Genomic DNA, 17,673 nt, shown 5'->3' with positions numbered 1-17,673 from the left:
CCAATACCACATTACACATGCATGAGCTCACTTTGCCAGTATTTATTTGTTCAAGAATTTGGTTTAATTTCAGCAGAGCCCTGATGGAACCTGCGTAATCACGGTTTTCCATCCTGAGTTAAACATTAACGGCAGAGGGCTGCGACAGACCAGACGTATGGATGAAGTGACTCATCGTCTTAAAGCACGAGCACCTCAGTGCTGGTGTGTGACACATCCATACACACATCCGTACTAATTCAGCTGTTCATTCAGATAGAGGGCATTTAGCATGATGGCACAGATGTCAGTCATCACTGGTTACCACAATTACGGGAACCAGCCCAAGCCTTTGATCTGTTTGCATACTGTGTGTACGGACTGGTGTAGGGTTACAAGACAACAGAGGGGCTTGAAACCTCCTGTCTGATACGTAACCATTATAAGCTGTCTGTGTCATTGGCCTGCTGTTGAGCTGGGCTTGTCATATACTTCCAGTTTTGTGCTTTGGCTGTTTAACAGAGCACATACACTTAAAACCGCTTCAGTATGCTCAGCCTTTACTTATTACATTGGAATTCAATTTCAAGATGTGCCACAGTGGCTTTGTGTTTTACTAAATTCAAGATTATCGAGCCAATGGGGCATTTTAGTGAGCATTTTTGAAGCTAAACTTTGTAGAAAATTTAAGCAGGGCAATGAACTCCTATATTTGTACAGAAAGAACAATAATCTATACATAATTACGTGTAAGCATGTCAATATTTCAGTGCCTTAAATAAGAAAAAAATGACTTAAATTTAAAATAATAGCGATTACTGTGACCACCAAAAATGATATTATTGGGCTTTTGCCAAACTTTGTCTTCAAAATATCTATTCTGGAGAACCATTGGTGAGCTCTGCTTTAATGTTTTGTGTAGTCCCATATTTATTTAAATATTTGGAGAGTCCCTTCACAAAACCAGGCTGTAATCCAGCCTGAGGAGTCCAGGGAGATTGAAAGCAAGGAGAATCCTTCATGTTTGCCAGCTTGCTGTCATCACGCTGGAAAAGCCACAAAGAAGAATAGATCATCCTGGCTACGATAGAGGGAGAGAGAAACAGAGAGGGAATGAAAACGAGATGGGGTGTGTGGGGGGAGGGTGATAAAAGGTTGTTCAGGGGTTGTGTGGGTACAGATGTTGATGACAGTGATGGAGAGAGTTCGTGGGTCTAAATGAAGATATGATTAAAATAAGTTTACGTACACTCATAAGAGATGCATGTTATGGTCTGTTCTGTTTCTTTCACTAAATATTCAGAAAATCTATTTGTTTACAAGGTAAGTAAATCTGTTTTACCCTGTGATGGATTGGCACCCTTTCAAGGGTGTGTATCTGCCTTGTGCCTAGTGTTTCTGGTGGCTTTGGATCCACCACGATTAAATGGTTACCGGAAAATGAAATAGTAAATGGATTGGCAACGTTGCCTCCCAACATTGTTGCCAGACTGTACTAATGCTCGTGTTGCTGAATACATGTGATTCCCTACAGTTATGATCAAATAGAGCAAGTAAGAGCAGGAAAAAATGTCCCGTCTAAGCACAGATACCCTGACATTAATTCCAATACATCTTTATCATTTTCATGCAACCACCTCTTTAACAGGCTCTTGCTAATGGCATCATTTAAGTATCCAAACCTTCAGCACATGGTGCATCCACTAATGTACTCGACTGACTAAATGCTATCTAACAGTGTATTCTGTCCCCCAGCATAGTTGAACATGGGCACAGTTCTAATTGCATGTAAGTGAAAGATCAGAAGTGTGGCTCTTTGATTTCTAAATTAGCTTTATCTATTGTGGTCTCTCCACTTCCAGTCGGTTTTCTAAGCCATCTGGGCAGCTGCTTGGGTTCTGATGGAGTTGAGATTAAGGTATTATGTTGCAGAGCTTGTGGTTTTGGAAATCATTTAACCAAACATGGCTAATGCTGGTATCAGTGATTGTGAACTATAGTGCTTAAAAGTAGGCTTAAAAGGTACATTTCCGCTCGCCTCTAAATGCCGGTGTTAAATCAGAATCTCTTAGATGAGTAAATAGTGCTGGATAATGTGGCATACAGAAGCATGCATGCATGTCTATTCATGTAATCATTTCAGAACATTAAGCTGTGGTACAGCTAGAACTGAAACAACCGGTGCAATTGTATATTAATTTTGGAAACTTTATTCTGGCTTCTGGTGTTGGATTTGATATCATGACTATTATTATGAGGGACGTTCTTATAATAGAGTGGATTTTCAATAAAATAATTAACTTCTTGGCTGTATTAATCCACAAAACAACAGTTTCTGTTTGGGTGGATTATTTATATTGTAAATTCTGAGCTGTTACTCCTGTAATTTAAATAAAACCTCTAAAATATTTTTAATCTTGACTTCAGTCATCTTGTCTTGTGTTTTATAAACAAATTATCACAATTATCACAGTATGTAAATAAATCATTTACTTGGCTCAAACACCAACAACGAAACTAAAGACCGGGCATGTAACAAAAATATGACATTTATGAACCTGAATGTATAAGGGCACTAAAATAGCTGCTCTTTATAAATATTCTTTCTAAATAATCAATACATAAGCTTATTATGTTATAATGTTACATGAAATTCCATTTCATTTCACTATGTTTCAAGTTCCAGTTTGTACATGAGTCAGCAGCTTCTGGAACACTGTCAGTGGTAGGACAGTGGTAGTGGACTGGGACAGTAGACTGGGACAGTGGTAAGCTAGTGGCTAGAGCTTTGGGCTATCAACTGAAAGGCTGAGAGTTTGAATCCCAGCTCTGCCATGCAGCCACTGTTGGACCCTTGAGCAAGGCCTTTAACCCTGTCTGCTCCAGGGGCGCCTTACAATGGCTGACCCTGCGCTCTGGCCCCAGCTTCCAAACAAGCTAGGATATGCGAAGAAAGAATTTCGTTGTACTGTACACCTGTATCTGTATATATGACTAATAAAGGCATTCGTTCGTTCTATTTGTTTGTTCGTCCACAATCAAGCAAGCTTGACATTGCTATGGGTTAAGATGGTTTAGTGAAAAAAAGAAGCCCCTACATCAGCTTTTTCTTGTTCTTGTTGTGAACAACTGTCAGGCTACCCCTATTTATATGGAAACAGAAGTTGTAGACATAATTATTTACAAGATATTAGAAGATCATGCCTCAAATTAACAAATCACATTATAGAACTGTTACATGGACAAAGTGTAAAAGTGTACAGAGCAATAGATGGGATACAGTCTGTACTTGTATAGCCACAAAATTCATCTGTATGGTAAATGTAGCTTATAAATTAATAAATTAATGTACTGACCAGATAGGTGTACCTATTGAAGTGCTCATTAAGTGTATATTCATATAATATTTACAGGAAGCACACTGAATGATTGTCCCAGGTTTGAACAGTCAAATCAGTCTGCAAATATTACATGCATTTGGTAAATGGGTCCTTTTAAGAAGAAAAGCTGCTGTACCCATAATGCCTGATGCAGCAGGATTAACAGCTCTGTAATGTAGAAATGAAAGCATGGATTGTGTGATAATGCTTTACAGTTTGATGTAGTTGATGGACATGTGATGTGTGTGTGTGTGTGTGTGTGTGTGTGTTCATGCTTGTTGAAATTAATTTACTGTAAATGTATAAGTATGTTTAGCACACTGGTGCACTATAGATTTTTTGTAAGTGTGGCTCGTTAAGGTCACAAGATGCTTCGCTTCTCAGTTGTGTTGGAAGACTGGACTTTCTCAGTATGGATCTTAATACATTTTGATGTACATTTTGAAACAATGATGATTCAGAACCTAAATGTTATACATAGAATGGGATAGAATGCCTTTGTCATCTACATATACACTTGCAGTACAATAAAATTCTTTTTGCACATATTCCAGCATGTTTGGAAGCTGGGATCAAAGCGCAGGGTCAGTTATTGTACGCCCAACAGTGGCTGCATTGCAGATATGGAATTCGAACTCACAATCTTCTGATTGATAGCCCAAAGCTCTATCCACTAAGCTACCACTGTGACATGTAGTTCTTGATTTTATTTTATTTTTGTTTTGTGTAGGAGGTCTCTGGGTTGTTCTGCTCTAGGTTGTAATTCTCTGTACTTTCATTAGTATATAGAGAGGGAGGAAGCACATCTGCTCGGATGATGGCAGTGATGGATTAGAATGGCTGCTGATTGGCACACAGATGTGAAGTCATTTCTCGATTCTCTATGTAAGCCTACAGGACTGAGCTGAACACCTGCCTATAAAGCTCTACAGAAAAGACTATCCAAATGCTCAGTGGTAAAGCCGAGAGCAATGGGTAGTAAATGTGTAGGTCAGTAATTCTGCTGGTAATTGAATAAAGTCTGATCTCAGCACTTAGCCTGTGATATTATAGCAACGAGTGGCACAAAGAAAGGGTATGAGTATCCAGATACTTTACATTGTCAAAATTATGTGGACACCTGACCATAATGTTTAAACATCCTGTAATAATATGGGATTGCTTTACAAACACTGTGGCCTTCGACTTGCTTTGTGCACAGAGGTAAAATCATGTTGGAACACTATAGGGCCAAAAGAATTTGGAAACCTGATCAGGAGCTTGTTGGACAGAAAGAAAACTTACCCAAACATTTGCAAAAGCATAAAAAACCTTACATTTTGTAAATGATTTATTACATTTGTTAGCAGTGGATGTGGCTGAAACACCTGGATATTAGGTGTAGTTTTTTATTGAATGTGTACCAAAATAAAATAATTAAGCTCTTACATGTATGAAATAAAAAGTCTGACATAACAGCACTAATTGTTGAATCATGTCTGTGACAGACATGAGCTTCCTACCATGCGGAGAGCCTGTTTTCTCTTGCTTGTATTGGTTTTGTGTTTAGTTTTCCATAACAGCTGTGTATGCTAAATCTGCTCGGTTCAGTGCAATTCACTTTAACTTAGCTATTACATTTATATAGAGGTGAACTGCATAATGAAATTGTGAGCATTTTTCATCTCTTCTAAAATTACTAAATGATTAGTGTTGTGGTGGAAAGTACCAGTATTCTTGAAATACTGGAATATGACTACTGGCAATCCTGCCCTAAGCATATCTACACCTTCTAAGTAGTAATTGATTATGTATTAATACTTCTAGTGTAAATTAACATTTTTCTTACACAGTGTGCTGCTTGTTTAGACTTTCAGCCTACTTACTGTATTATTGCAGAATTGGTTTTATTGCTGTAATGTTTACATTTATCAGAAGCAGGAAGTAATCAAGTGGGTGTGTGTAGTCTAATTAAACCCAATTGTTAATTACATTTGGTGATTTGAATAAACAGGGCCAGTTGGTATTTGTTAACTTTTTTTCTTTCAATAAATTGAATAATAAAAAAAACAGTATCCTGAGGTTAACAAGGTTGTCTTTGTCTTGTACAAGATTTTATTAGAAGATTTATAATACTTTTTTACATCACTGTCGAGGCTGTTTGTATTCCCAGAACAAATAGATAATGAGAAATGATTTTCTGCTGTGTGTTCTTCTCTAGTCAGTGTGTGTTTATGAATGAATAAGCAGCAGCTTATAGATTAAGATCTATAATATACCTGTTTTTCAGGCATCTTATATTCTGATCATATTCATGAACCTCTACACTTGTAGTCTAGAGCGGTCCGGGTCCTTTCTGTGTGGAGTTTGCATGTTCATGTCCATGACTGTGTTTGACATTAAACTTTTGAACTGATCAATCTTGTGTTACCAGTAACTACCTGTCCTGTCCTTGTTTATATGGGCACAGAGAAATAAGCAATGGTTAATTATCAACAAAGAAATGCCACAAACTGTAAACCTTTCACAGCAATTTATTAATAAATGTGAAATTGGATAAATCAAAAGCTAGACTATGACTTTTTGTTGTGTACTGTGGCGAATATTGCCCAGGCTATAGGCTAGTGTGTCTGTACTGGTATGCTGTGTACACTGAAATGGACTTGGACTTACACTTGGTTCTGACTACCTTTACTTTTAGCTCCCATACAAAACTGCATCATTTTACATTTATATAATATTTAGTTTACTGACGCATGCCCAGTAAACACCCTCCTGCCACCTGATACACTCATCATGATGCTCATGTCCTTTAGTGCCACTGCCACCTGTCTGATAACACGCACACACATACTGCGTCCACTTTCATAATACCGCATGTCCATCAACATGGCTGCCGTCTGGCCAACAGACATGCTTACACAGTTTTAGAAGTAGAGGCCTGTACAACTGATCACCATTTTGTCCTCTGACTGGTTAGGACTGCCAGACTGGAAGATGTATTATGGGGTGGTGTTACAGGAGAGTCAGGATCAGGAATTTGTGATTCAATAATGGTGATTTATTTCTCTTAAGTCCAGTGACAGGTGCACAATATAATACATAAAGAAAATTATTTAAATTAGATATACCAAAACTCAGATAAGGCCTAAACTCATAAATAAACTTAAAGTAAACTTAAGCTAAAGTGCTTCTCAACTACATCCACAAAGTTGAATCAGTGCATCTGGACACAAGTTTGTTGTAGAGATACGTTTCGTCACTCAATCCGAATTACTTCTTCAGTCTGAGCTGGTGTTGAATACCCCAACCTTATATGCAGTTGATTTGCATAACGACCGATCACCGCCCATTGCATAACAATGGAACTGGTGATCAGGTCTATATGAAATTCACAATGACCATTAATTACAATGGCCATGTGTGTCTTTCACACATGATTGGGGTAACGCTCCAATGACGGCGTTGTATGATGGTGAGAGATGTACTCTCAGGCCCCCTCCCTGGTCCATCTCTCAACTTTGTGGATTTGTGTACCTGGATTATTGAGCATGCATCAACAGCTTCTCAACTACAGCACCACCATTACTGCTCCTTTAATACCCTGTGGTATTGGACAAAACTAACTACTTCCCCCCCCCCCCCCCCCCCCCCCCCCCCCCCCCACACACAATTACTTCAACCAAACTTTTTTTTTATTTTTTTAAGTTTTCATCCCTAACCAAACAATCAATTATGCCACTTACCACTAACTCATCTACACCTTCAGTTGGATAATCACAGTTTGCATTGTTTTAAGCTAATGATTCTAGTGTTTGTACAATTTTAGCAGGCAAACAGTAGTTCAGGAGCTGTGTCTGTTTTCTTCCCAACTTGTACATGTTTATACCATAAAATGGTCGTTAGCTTTGCCATAGGTGGTTATAATGGACGCTGGAGTTCAGCCTAACATTAAAAAAAATTTAAACCTCGAGGAGTAGCAATTTTCACTCAATTGTTCAAACTGCTGGTCGGCAGATGTTAATGCTAACACAATTGTTGTTAGCTTATGATGCAGTGTACTTTGACTTTTTTAGGGCACAATAAACAGATGAGCAAAAGTAAAATGGTAACTTCCTAGTGGACAAAGGAACCCTGATCTCTATTCTTCCAAAAAGCCACATTTTTGACATTAGTACAGGCTGTATTACCTGGGAACATGTACAACTTCTTTAAGAAAAGGTAACTATTATATTATAATAATTCAATGTCTTTCCAGCTGTCTGTTGAAAATACTAAAATGATTGTGTGAAATGAGATTAAAGATCACACTTGTAGTTACTCCAGCAATGTCTAATCATGCAATTTTATGTAAACTAATCCCAAACATGTACAATGTTTTCAAATCCAAATACCACCAAGTTGTGTAGCAGTAGTCTTGAATTTCTAGTGCATGTCAACATTTAGCTTTCTGTGAACTCATTTTAAGCCATGGCAGATTTTGAAAGATTTTGTCAGGAATTATAAATGATGAATAGGTGGCTGTAAATGTTGCTTATGCCACATGTTCTCAAAATCGCAGTTATGTAACTTACTTAATCAAAGTTTGTCACATACGGGTCGTATACATGTATGGTATAACTAGGAGTGAAATGCTTTTTTATAACTGCTCATTCACATTCATACTAAATAACAAAGAAAAACTTGATGTACACAATAGAAATAATGCTTACATAAAACATAAAATTTATTAGAATTAGAATTAGACAAATAGAAGAAAAGAAAAAAATGCAATATGAGGTGCAATATAAGCTTATGAATGCGAGTGAATACAGTGTCTGTGCAATCCAGTGTTGTGCAGTTTTAGGTGAGATATGACTACGTTATATCCATAAATGTGTGCATGCATGTGCACATGTAAACTTCTGTACCTAATTTAATGCAAGTTTAATTATTAGGTGTTTATCTCTTTATTCTTTACTGTGATGTATTAACAGTTTTAGATCTATGGATCGGTCAACCTTTTCTACAAGATTTGAGTGTGTCTTGGGAATGCATGTCCATTCGGTCAGTCAGGCACTGATGTTATGTGAGAGCCTGGCTCATAACTGATGTAGGTGAAAATTGCTGAAATGGATCAGTGCAGACGTTTAATAAACACTCAAACATATCTGAAGATATTTCACACCCTAATTATAATAAACCCAACAAATGAGCTACTTGAGTTCTGTTCCTCCTACAGAGGGCAGCACTTGTCCATCATCACCCGGTCAAACAGTAGTGTTCAGGTGAAGGGAAAAGGGCACAGAATGGGTGACTGTCTGAATCATGCATATTAATGAAGCTGTATCTAGCTGACAGTATTATCTCTCAGGGTTTAGTCGGCATGTTTTCATGTTGGGGATCGTCTGTCTCTGTCTTACCTTGAGCAATGTTTCGACTCTGGATTTTACAATTTCCCTGTGTGAAGGCAAATCCATTGTGCTAAGGAGTTTCGATCAAGGCATCTTGGCAGCGCAGTGGCTCTATCTGTGCTGGCATTTGAAATAATGTGAGAGAAACAGTTTGAACTCTTTCTGGCATCACTTCTGAAGTGCTTTCATTGGCAATACTCTCTTAAACATTTTGTTAAGCTAATTAATGTATTCTGCAGAGTAATGCTTCGTTGGATGTAATTTAGTGCTTTTTGGCTGGGACTTTCTTGGCACACAGTGGAAGCTTGGGTTGGAAATTCTAACGCAGCATTTCTTCTGATGGAAATAAATCATTACTTTCTTTATAGTTACTGTTTTGTTTGGTTTAGAGGCGTACAGAAAAAAGTGATGTAGCTGACATTTCTGTTTGTAGAGGGTTGTGGAATTATCACCATGATGCTGTACAACATCCCTGATTTTGGTTTAACTGTTTTTTTTTCAAGTTTTCTTTTTAGCTAAACTGCTCAATTCTTAAATTATCTTCTAATTTTAAAATGATAAATTACATATTTATGCATGTTTTTCATCATTTATAAACCAATGTTCTTACTGTTGTGTACTTTTTTTGTTGATTTCATGTCAGTTTTTTTTTTTAATTTAATCTTAAATGAATTGTCCAGCATTTTAACCAGATTTCTAATGACCACATTTTCTGTCAATATCTTTGATTGACATTTTTTAGTAAATAGGAATTTTAACATGCTGCCCTGAACTGATAAAACAAAAGAAAAATGCCTGAATATAATAGAAACACAGGAAGTTTTTATCGATAAAAATTTATAAAAAACTTATAAACATATAAATGTCCTACCACAGATGTGGTAATGAATGTATCTTTGAATCTGCCTTTTCAACACCTGAGCATTACAGTGAACCTAAGCATTAATACCACAAAGATGCATGAGTGTCCATATTCAGAATTACCTGAATGTTCAATAACTCAACAGTAATACCACTGAAAAAGCATTAAATAAAGGTTCAAATTTAATCTTTATTGAAGCTGGTGTAAAGTATAGAAGAATTGCCGTAGCTATAAAGCACTTCCAAGTCAAGTCAAATTTATTTATATAGCGCTTTTTACAATTAACATCGTCTCAAAGCAACTTTACAGAATCCAGGACCAACAGACCAAAAACCCCTATTAAGCAAGCCAAGGGCGAGTGGCAAGGAAAAACTCCCTTAAAATTACAGGACGAAACCTTGAGAGGAACCAGACTCGACAGGGACTCATCCTTCTTTGGGTGGCCTGGAGGATACTTTAAATAAATAGGATTTAAACAAATCATACAAACACAATTAAATTGAAAACACAAGAGGCTTACATTCTGCTGTGCTACGTGAAATGAAGTTGTCTGCATAAATGGGTCAAAACTGAATCTAATGACCTGAAGCTGTATTTGCTAATGAGGGCCTTGCAACAGTATTAAAGTTATTAGTTTGTGGTGGCATTTTTAAAATCATTATCATAACATTAAGGATCATATTATTGACATTTGCTTTGTGCTTTCTAAAGCTGTAAACACAGCAGTAGTGAATTCCTGCTAAAATTCCAGCATATTTTACCCTAAAAATACATTTTTAAACAGTTTAAAAAACTTGTCACGTTTTAGAGTGACCGCTCTGAAAATCTATTGCCTGGAAAATGAACTTTCAGCATAAATCTTTTTTCCTGCTTTTCCTGACATTTCTTTGTCAAATAAATTGCTAACTTAAGTGATCAGCTCTGTGTTGATGACACGACCATAAATGTATTCCTCTAAAACAGTTAATCTTGTTAATAATGCTTACTGGCTTTGCATTACAGTCGCTAGTGTGAGAAATCAATTAAAAATGCTGGATTAATCTTTATTTCATTGTTTTTCTTATAATTTTCTTCAGTTTTCCCCCACTGAGTTGGTCAATTATTTTTATTTTAGGGTCAAAGAAGATCCAAAGCCTCAGTCGACCCAGTGAGTATATTTTAACACAGAAAGCCTTCAGCTTTGGCCTTTTTCTTGTGTGTGGCTTTCTCTGTGAATGGCAGCTTTTCCCACTTTTCTCTCTGGTATTAGTCTGGCTCCAGTTTGTCATTGCTCTTTATTGGCCACTGAATGCACCTGTTTGGCTTGTCCTGCTTTTTAAATGGCTGTTATTACTTGAGAGGTTCTAAGTTTATTCTGTGGCCAATTTTCACACTGTATCTGGTTGTCTGATTGTCTGACAATGTCTGACATTTTCTTGTCACTGGCTGTACCTTTACATGCTTCTTTGTCTATACTTCACACACCTATTTTCTGTTTGTCTTCCTTGCAGAGGGCAGTATTCAGATTGGAGTACACATGCATGTGGTACAGGAAAACCTGTATACCACCCAATTTTTTGTAGCAGTTATAGCAGACTAAACACAATCATTCAGACATGGGACAAGAGAGTCAATGTTCATCAACATCTGAGTGATCTAATAAGGTTTATATAGTGTTTTTTCTCTTAAACTAGAGGTAGCTTTACAACAGAATTACAATAATAATCTAAAGAAGAAAATATAGTCCAAATCAACCATGGTATAGAGGTCAGTACCAGACAGACTAGTATGTGAAAAAACTGTTAATCAACTGGGATTTGAAATTTTCTTTTAGAATGTTGCTCAAAACATCTAGTAAGTGGCAGTTCTGCAGACTGGGCTAAGCTGAAAGGAGGGCTACATAAACTTAAGTAACCACTCTGTACAACTGAATATGACCCTCTGTGTATATATTTTTCTTTCAAGCTCTGGTGGTGTGTGAGCATCCAGTTCCTTCCCTAGTGTCTCTTACACTTCCCATTTCTCCAGTATTAATGTGCTTTTCAGTGAAGCTCTTACAATCTTCTGTCTTTACTCCTGTTGCTCGCTCCAGCTCCTAGTGTTTGTTTTTCTTACGGTCTCTCAGCCTTGCTGATGTCCTGCTTATTTGTGCAGGTGGTTCAAAGGTCCCTTTAGTGGGATCACGGAGCTGGTTAATAATGTTCTCCAGCCACAGACTCAAAAGTCCCCAAATGAACCCCCAAAAGAACCTGCCAAGGAGCCGGATACGTAAGTAGAAATTCAGACAACCATGGCCCTGACATGAATTCAACAGCAGTTGATGTCTGTTGTGGCAGGTTTTGTGTATGACTATGTATATAAAACTATTATATACTATATGTATATAAAATTATTTAGTTGAGCTTTGATTGCTGATGTATTTAAGATCACATGATACAATACACAAGAAAATGGTTCAATTATTAGTGCATCTAAAACGTGATGTCTTGAGGAAAAAACACTTTTTAGTCGCTGCTTAGGCTCTACAGATCTGAGCTGGTCCATCACATCTGATATTAAACTGATATGGGTTCAAGAAAATGTGCTAGCTAGCGTGTTTTAAATGAAAATATACAACAGTAAACAGAGAGACTATTTGTTGATGCACTTTTAATAAATTGACAATTGAGTTTAAATGAAAAACATCTAGTTCTTTTGACAAATGTCCCTGTGCACTTTTATTAGGTTGAATATTTTTGATTGCTACTGTATACCTGTCAGCACTCGGCATGGCTAAACAAATTCCTATAAACTTTTGACTTCAACTGCATAGAGCTTCAAGAAAACACTTAGGTGAACCTGTAACCCAAATGGAGTCGGTATCAGTGGCTGGTTTATGTTTCTCCAGACTCCTCTAACTGTAGTGTGCCAGCTGAGAAGTAAGGTCGTAGTTTATGGTTACATTTGGGCCTTGTGTCACAGCTGCTCGTCCTGCTATCTGACCCTGCTCAGTGGCACTACAGCTGGCACTGTCTGCTGGACTCCCTTTTGGTTTATAATGCCATGGTCTGTTTAGTCAAGTCACTCTCAGGTCAAGGTAGTAAATGCTGATGAGGTGGTGTGGACTGACTAGCATTGATAGTACCTAGAGCAAGGTGATGTTTACTATGGAAGCATTTCTGCAAATTGCTCTGGATAAGAGTGTCTGCTAAATGCAGAAAATGTAAATGTACCTACTTAAAACAAATCAGCAATTGATGAATGTTCATTTGCTTTGTTGTTAAGGAGAAAATAGGTGGCTGAATATTTGACATTTGATGTTAAACTAAGTACTCTACGCAATGTCATTGACAACTTGATGGCAAAACAATTCTATTCTCTTTTTTTTTTTGTGGTGGTTTAAGTAAATCTCAGACCATGAATTTGATCAGGTTTAATTCTTTTACTGAAATAAGTGCTTACTGTACACACAGGCTGACCAATCAAACCAGTAGCATCTATAGGTCTTCTACAAAGTTGGTCAACAACAATTAACTTTTTACATTGTCTAAATTTGGATATACACTATTTCTCTAACAGAATATTGCCTGCATTTTGGTGAGCACTTCTGGTCATGTGTGTTATCACGATAGTCTGTGACTACTCAATTTTCAATTGTGCCCTTTCTTACTGATGGCGCATTGTTAAAACTGGCATTTAAAGTATTGCGTTTCACCAAGATTATATTGTTTAGCAAGTACTGTGACGTACTAACTTGAACATGAGAGGCTCTTGGTAAAGCATAGCTATGTGCTCTATGTTACAATCAGGCCGACGTTTGCACACACGTACGCACAATTTGGCTGCTTTTTAATGGTGAATGCACTGGGTGTAATCTTACAGATGGCCCTGAAATAGAAGCATGGCACGACAACAAGGAACCTGAGAAAGTAGAATTAACTTAAGCTTGGCATTCAAACAAACACCGCCCACTCTAGTAGTAGAGATGTGGCTCTGGTGCCAGTCATAACCATATAAGGAATATGTGTCTGGATTAAGGTATCAAAAGCAGTCAAGATATTTTTGGTTTGCCACAGATACTCTCTATAATCAATTTTATGAGCTGCTTTGGCATTCTATTCCAAAATAATGGACATGAAGTACCACCCCCTGGTCCCTCCAATCTTTGTGCTGATATTTGCAGTGATGTTGGATGACAAGGCCTGACCTGCATCAGGTCAGGGATTGAGGTTAGGGATTTGTGCAGGCCACAAGTTTCTACACAACAAACTTGCCAAACCATGTCTTTATAGATCTTACTTTGCACAGGAGCACAGTCATGCTGTTAATGTAATTGGTTTTATACACTTGTTGGCAATGAGTTCACTCCTAAAATGATCACAATATATTTAATATTATACACATATAACAACCTGTTTTTACACAGTATCATTTGCTGTATTGCTGTGCTTAATGTTCTGCTCTGTTTCCTTCTCAGGAAGCTGCACCAGCAGTTTGAGTCATATAAGGACCTGGTCAAGAAGATGGCGGATGAGGCCCAGGCAGCTCCTGAGCAAAAAAGCGAGGCTCCCACCTGCGGAATTTGCCACAAGACAAAATTTGCCGATGGCTGCGGCCACGTTTGTTCATATTGCCAAACCAAGTTCTGTGCCCGCTGTGGGGGACGGGTATCTCTCCGCTCCAACAAGGTACAAGCACCTGTTACGTACACTTATCAGAGACCGTGCACATATGATCACTGGCCATTTTATGAGCTCACCACTTTATTTATGGATACTTTTTTGTTGTACAAAATTGTTGTACAAAGCTGACAGGAGGTGATAACTTAATATTAATGCCCATGGTTTTGGAAAGGGAGTCGCGTTTTAAAATAATTTTGACATCTAGTGTACATAGCTACAAGATAAATGAGAGTTCCCATTATTTCAATATTTGTTTTTTGTTTTTTCACAAACTGTTGTTGGAGTACCTGAATAAAAATGGAACACTGAATAATGAGCTCTTTTACTAAGTATCAATGGTCTTGCAAACCGAGAAATCCAACTCTGTGTAGGACCAGGCTGGAAACCATTATTGAATGGGATTGTGTTGACTTCCGATCCATCAGACCAAATTGCATGACACACTGTTATGCTTATGTAAATATACCAACATGGGCTCTGTAGTACTTCAAAAGCCATTGTCACATAACACAGTCTGATGCTACATGAAAACATGCAACCTGAAACTTTAATATGCAAAGAGGAAGCAGTATTTCAATTCTGTGCAGCCCAAGCTGATCTTAAATGGACTAAAATACAGTGGAAACATGCTGTGGTCCAAAGAGTCCACAATTCAGCTTTTACTTTGAGTTTGAATTAAAAAGCCACTATGTTTCATATTATGGGGTGCATCACTTAAATGAAAACATGACACACATTGTGAAAGAATTTCATAACAGTTGTGTGAAGTATAATTAGTCCCTTGTTTATGCAATAAACTACTTAACCAAATTTCATATCAGCTTTGCATAATATACATTTTTAAACAGGTACAGTGGAGTTGTGTTTCCAGCCTAAGTATCAAATATGTAGAAGTTAACATTGTTACACAGACACAAAACACAGGTTTGTGGACTACTTTAATAGAGACATACAATATCCGAGGCATTTAAATTTAAGACCCAATGAGTTACTTTACCCTGCTGTAGTAGGCTTGTGGCAGTGCATGTGCAGCGTGATAATAGGCGTGGTGTCTGGTTTCTCTCAGATGCTTTTGTAGTGAATGGTAGAAGTGAGTTCAGCTAGAGTGCTTTCTCTCAAACGCTGTTCCTCAGTTACATCGACTTACCTTCATACACTTCATTCACAACAAAAAGGTCTTAGGTGTAAAGAAAAGATTAGGTTCAATTTTACCAACCAAAATATCCTGGTCAGGGTTGTGGTGGGTCTGGTGCCACCTGGAAACAGTGAGTGCAGGGCAGCCAGTCTGTCTTCAGCATGTTTTTGGAAGGTGGGAGAAATCCAGCCCATGCAAACAAAAAACAAAAAACATGCAGACATACTGAACATGCCAAATTTCTTATAGGAGATCTACTGTAGGTACTTGTTACTATGCAGCACTGACACTACCAGAGTAATATTTATTAATTATGAACACCATACAAATACTGGACAGTACATAGCTTTCTTGTGTTCTCAAATGAATGTTTCCATGATTGAAGTTATTAATCAAAGGAGGAAAATACTTTTTTGATATGGGGGTGGCTTGGTGGCTCAGTGGGTAGCACTGTCGCCTCACAGCAAGAAGGTCCATGGTTTGATCCCCAAGTAAATTGGAGATACGATATTGGAGGGTCTTCAGTCTTTGAATAATGATAACACAAGACAACTGTTCAGACAGCCAAGAGAAGTGAATTTTACTACCTCAGTACAAGTCTTCCTTCTGAGCTAGTGGCTTAAATAGTATGATGGTTGAATAATATGTTTAATCATTTAAAATCATTTAGTGTGTCAATCAGCAGCACTGCAAATGGATCAGTTAAAATAAAGCCGTTCAGGTTCAAGCTTTTCACATATAAAAACCGGATACACAGTTCAAAGTTTGCTGTCTCATCCTGTCTGAAGTCATCTCTCTTTCTGGGTGTCTGACAATCTGCAGTGTCATGGTGTGTGCATGTGTGTTCATGATACTGTCACTGGTCATGCCGTACCTAATAAAATGGCCAGATTCTAGTTCTTGGGTGCTGCATCTGCTAATCTGTACTATTTAAAGTAGAAGTATCCGTTTCAGACGCAGTGTTAACGGCATCGTGTTGTTCCCACAGCTCGGTTTCGTTTTGTTAACGTATTCCCCGGGCGCCATGTTTAACAGCTAGGCTTGCTGCACTAGACACCTGTAAATATTGATGCAGTCTCGGACAACACAATCTCTTTCACCACGGCTGTCGCTATCTGGGGGAGCGGTTACTGGGGGGAGGACAAAAAACGCTGATGGAAAAAAGAACAGGTTTCAACACTTTCACTGACATTCAACCTTTCAGAAGGGTGAATAATGTAGAGCGAATAAGCACTAATTATTCAGCTGTTTTAGAAGTGCTATGTCACCACACAACTTTGTGTGTGATTGGTGTATAAATGGTATTTTGCTGATAATTAATAGGAATGGGCACAAAAAAATTAAAGAAAATCAACTGTGATCTTAGATCAATCATTTACAAATCCACATTGTTAAAACTAGTCATTGTTGGGGTTTTTAAAAAGGTGTATAAAATCTATTCTATGAAATAAATCCTTCAAACTTTGTGGCAGCAGTTTAGGAAAGGCCCTTAACTCTTCCAGCATGACTGTGCTCCTGTACACAAAGCGAAATCCACAAAGACGTTTCATGTGAAGAAATTCTAGTGGCCTGCACGTAGCCCCTGAACCTTAACCCCACAGTACAGCTTTAAAATGAATTAAACATAGATTGTAAGCCAGAACCTCTTATCCTTGATCACAGCCTGGCCTCATATACTCTTTTGACTAAATGGGTGCTTATTCTCACCCTTCAAAATCTTGTGGAAAGGCTTTTTAGAAAGTGAGGTCTGTTAAACACAAAGTGAGTGCCAGCTGTGCATTAATGCCCACCGTTTTAAAACATGCTGTCCAACAAGCTCATGGTCAGGCTTCCACATACTTTGGGCCATTCAATTCTCTTTAAAACCTGATCTGTAATATTTCTAATGGATGTTGATTTCACCACTAATGTTGAGTTTCCCAGTTCTTTCCCTTTCCAAAATGACGTATAGGATGCATCCCAAATTTCTAACTGATGTCATCTCATAAATATATCCTACGCAGAAGTCTTTTGCTGATGTCAATTTCTTCGCCTCCACCCTCACATCTAGAGCAAGCAATAACTGAACCAAATAAGGAGCTTTTAGATCTGTTACTGTTATGTAACAATCTATTTCATAATCATATCATAATTGGCTTATGTTGATTAATGCCACTTAACATTCAGCCCAGCTGATGTGACATCATCATTGTATCAAAACTTTAAAGTGATGACTCATTAATCATGCGTCCTTCAGACCATGACCGGGGAATCAATGTTTTGTGATGCACCCATAAAGTTAATCCACTAGCTATCAAAGGGCTCA

General features: G+C 37.8%; 1 protein-coding gene across 1 annotated transcript in view; it reads left to right on the top strand.

Moving 5' to 3' along the window:
* Positions 1-17,673, top strand: part of rims2a (regulating synaptic membrane exocytosis 2a) — a 148,325-nt gene that overhangs the window by 3,316 nt on the left and 127,336 nt on the right. The window contains exon 3 of the mRNA XM_062985768.1: positions 14,029-14,239. Within this exon, the coding sequence (XP_062841838.1) occupies positions 14,029-14,239 (211 nt within the window). The remainder of the gene's footprint in view (positions 1-14,028; positions 14,240-17,673) is intronic.

Source organism: Trichomycterus rosablanca, chromosome 23 (genome assembly GCF_030014385.1).
Source record: "Trichomycterus rosablanca isolate fTriRos1 chromosome 23, fTriRos1.hap1, whole genome shotgun sequence".
NCBI lineage: Eukaryota > Metazoa > Chordata > Actinopteri > Siluriformes > Trichomycteridae > Trichomycterus > Trichomycterus rosablanca.
Note: the sequence above shows the minus strand (reverse complement) of the source record. Positions and strands in the feature narration are given on the sequence as shown.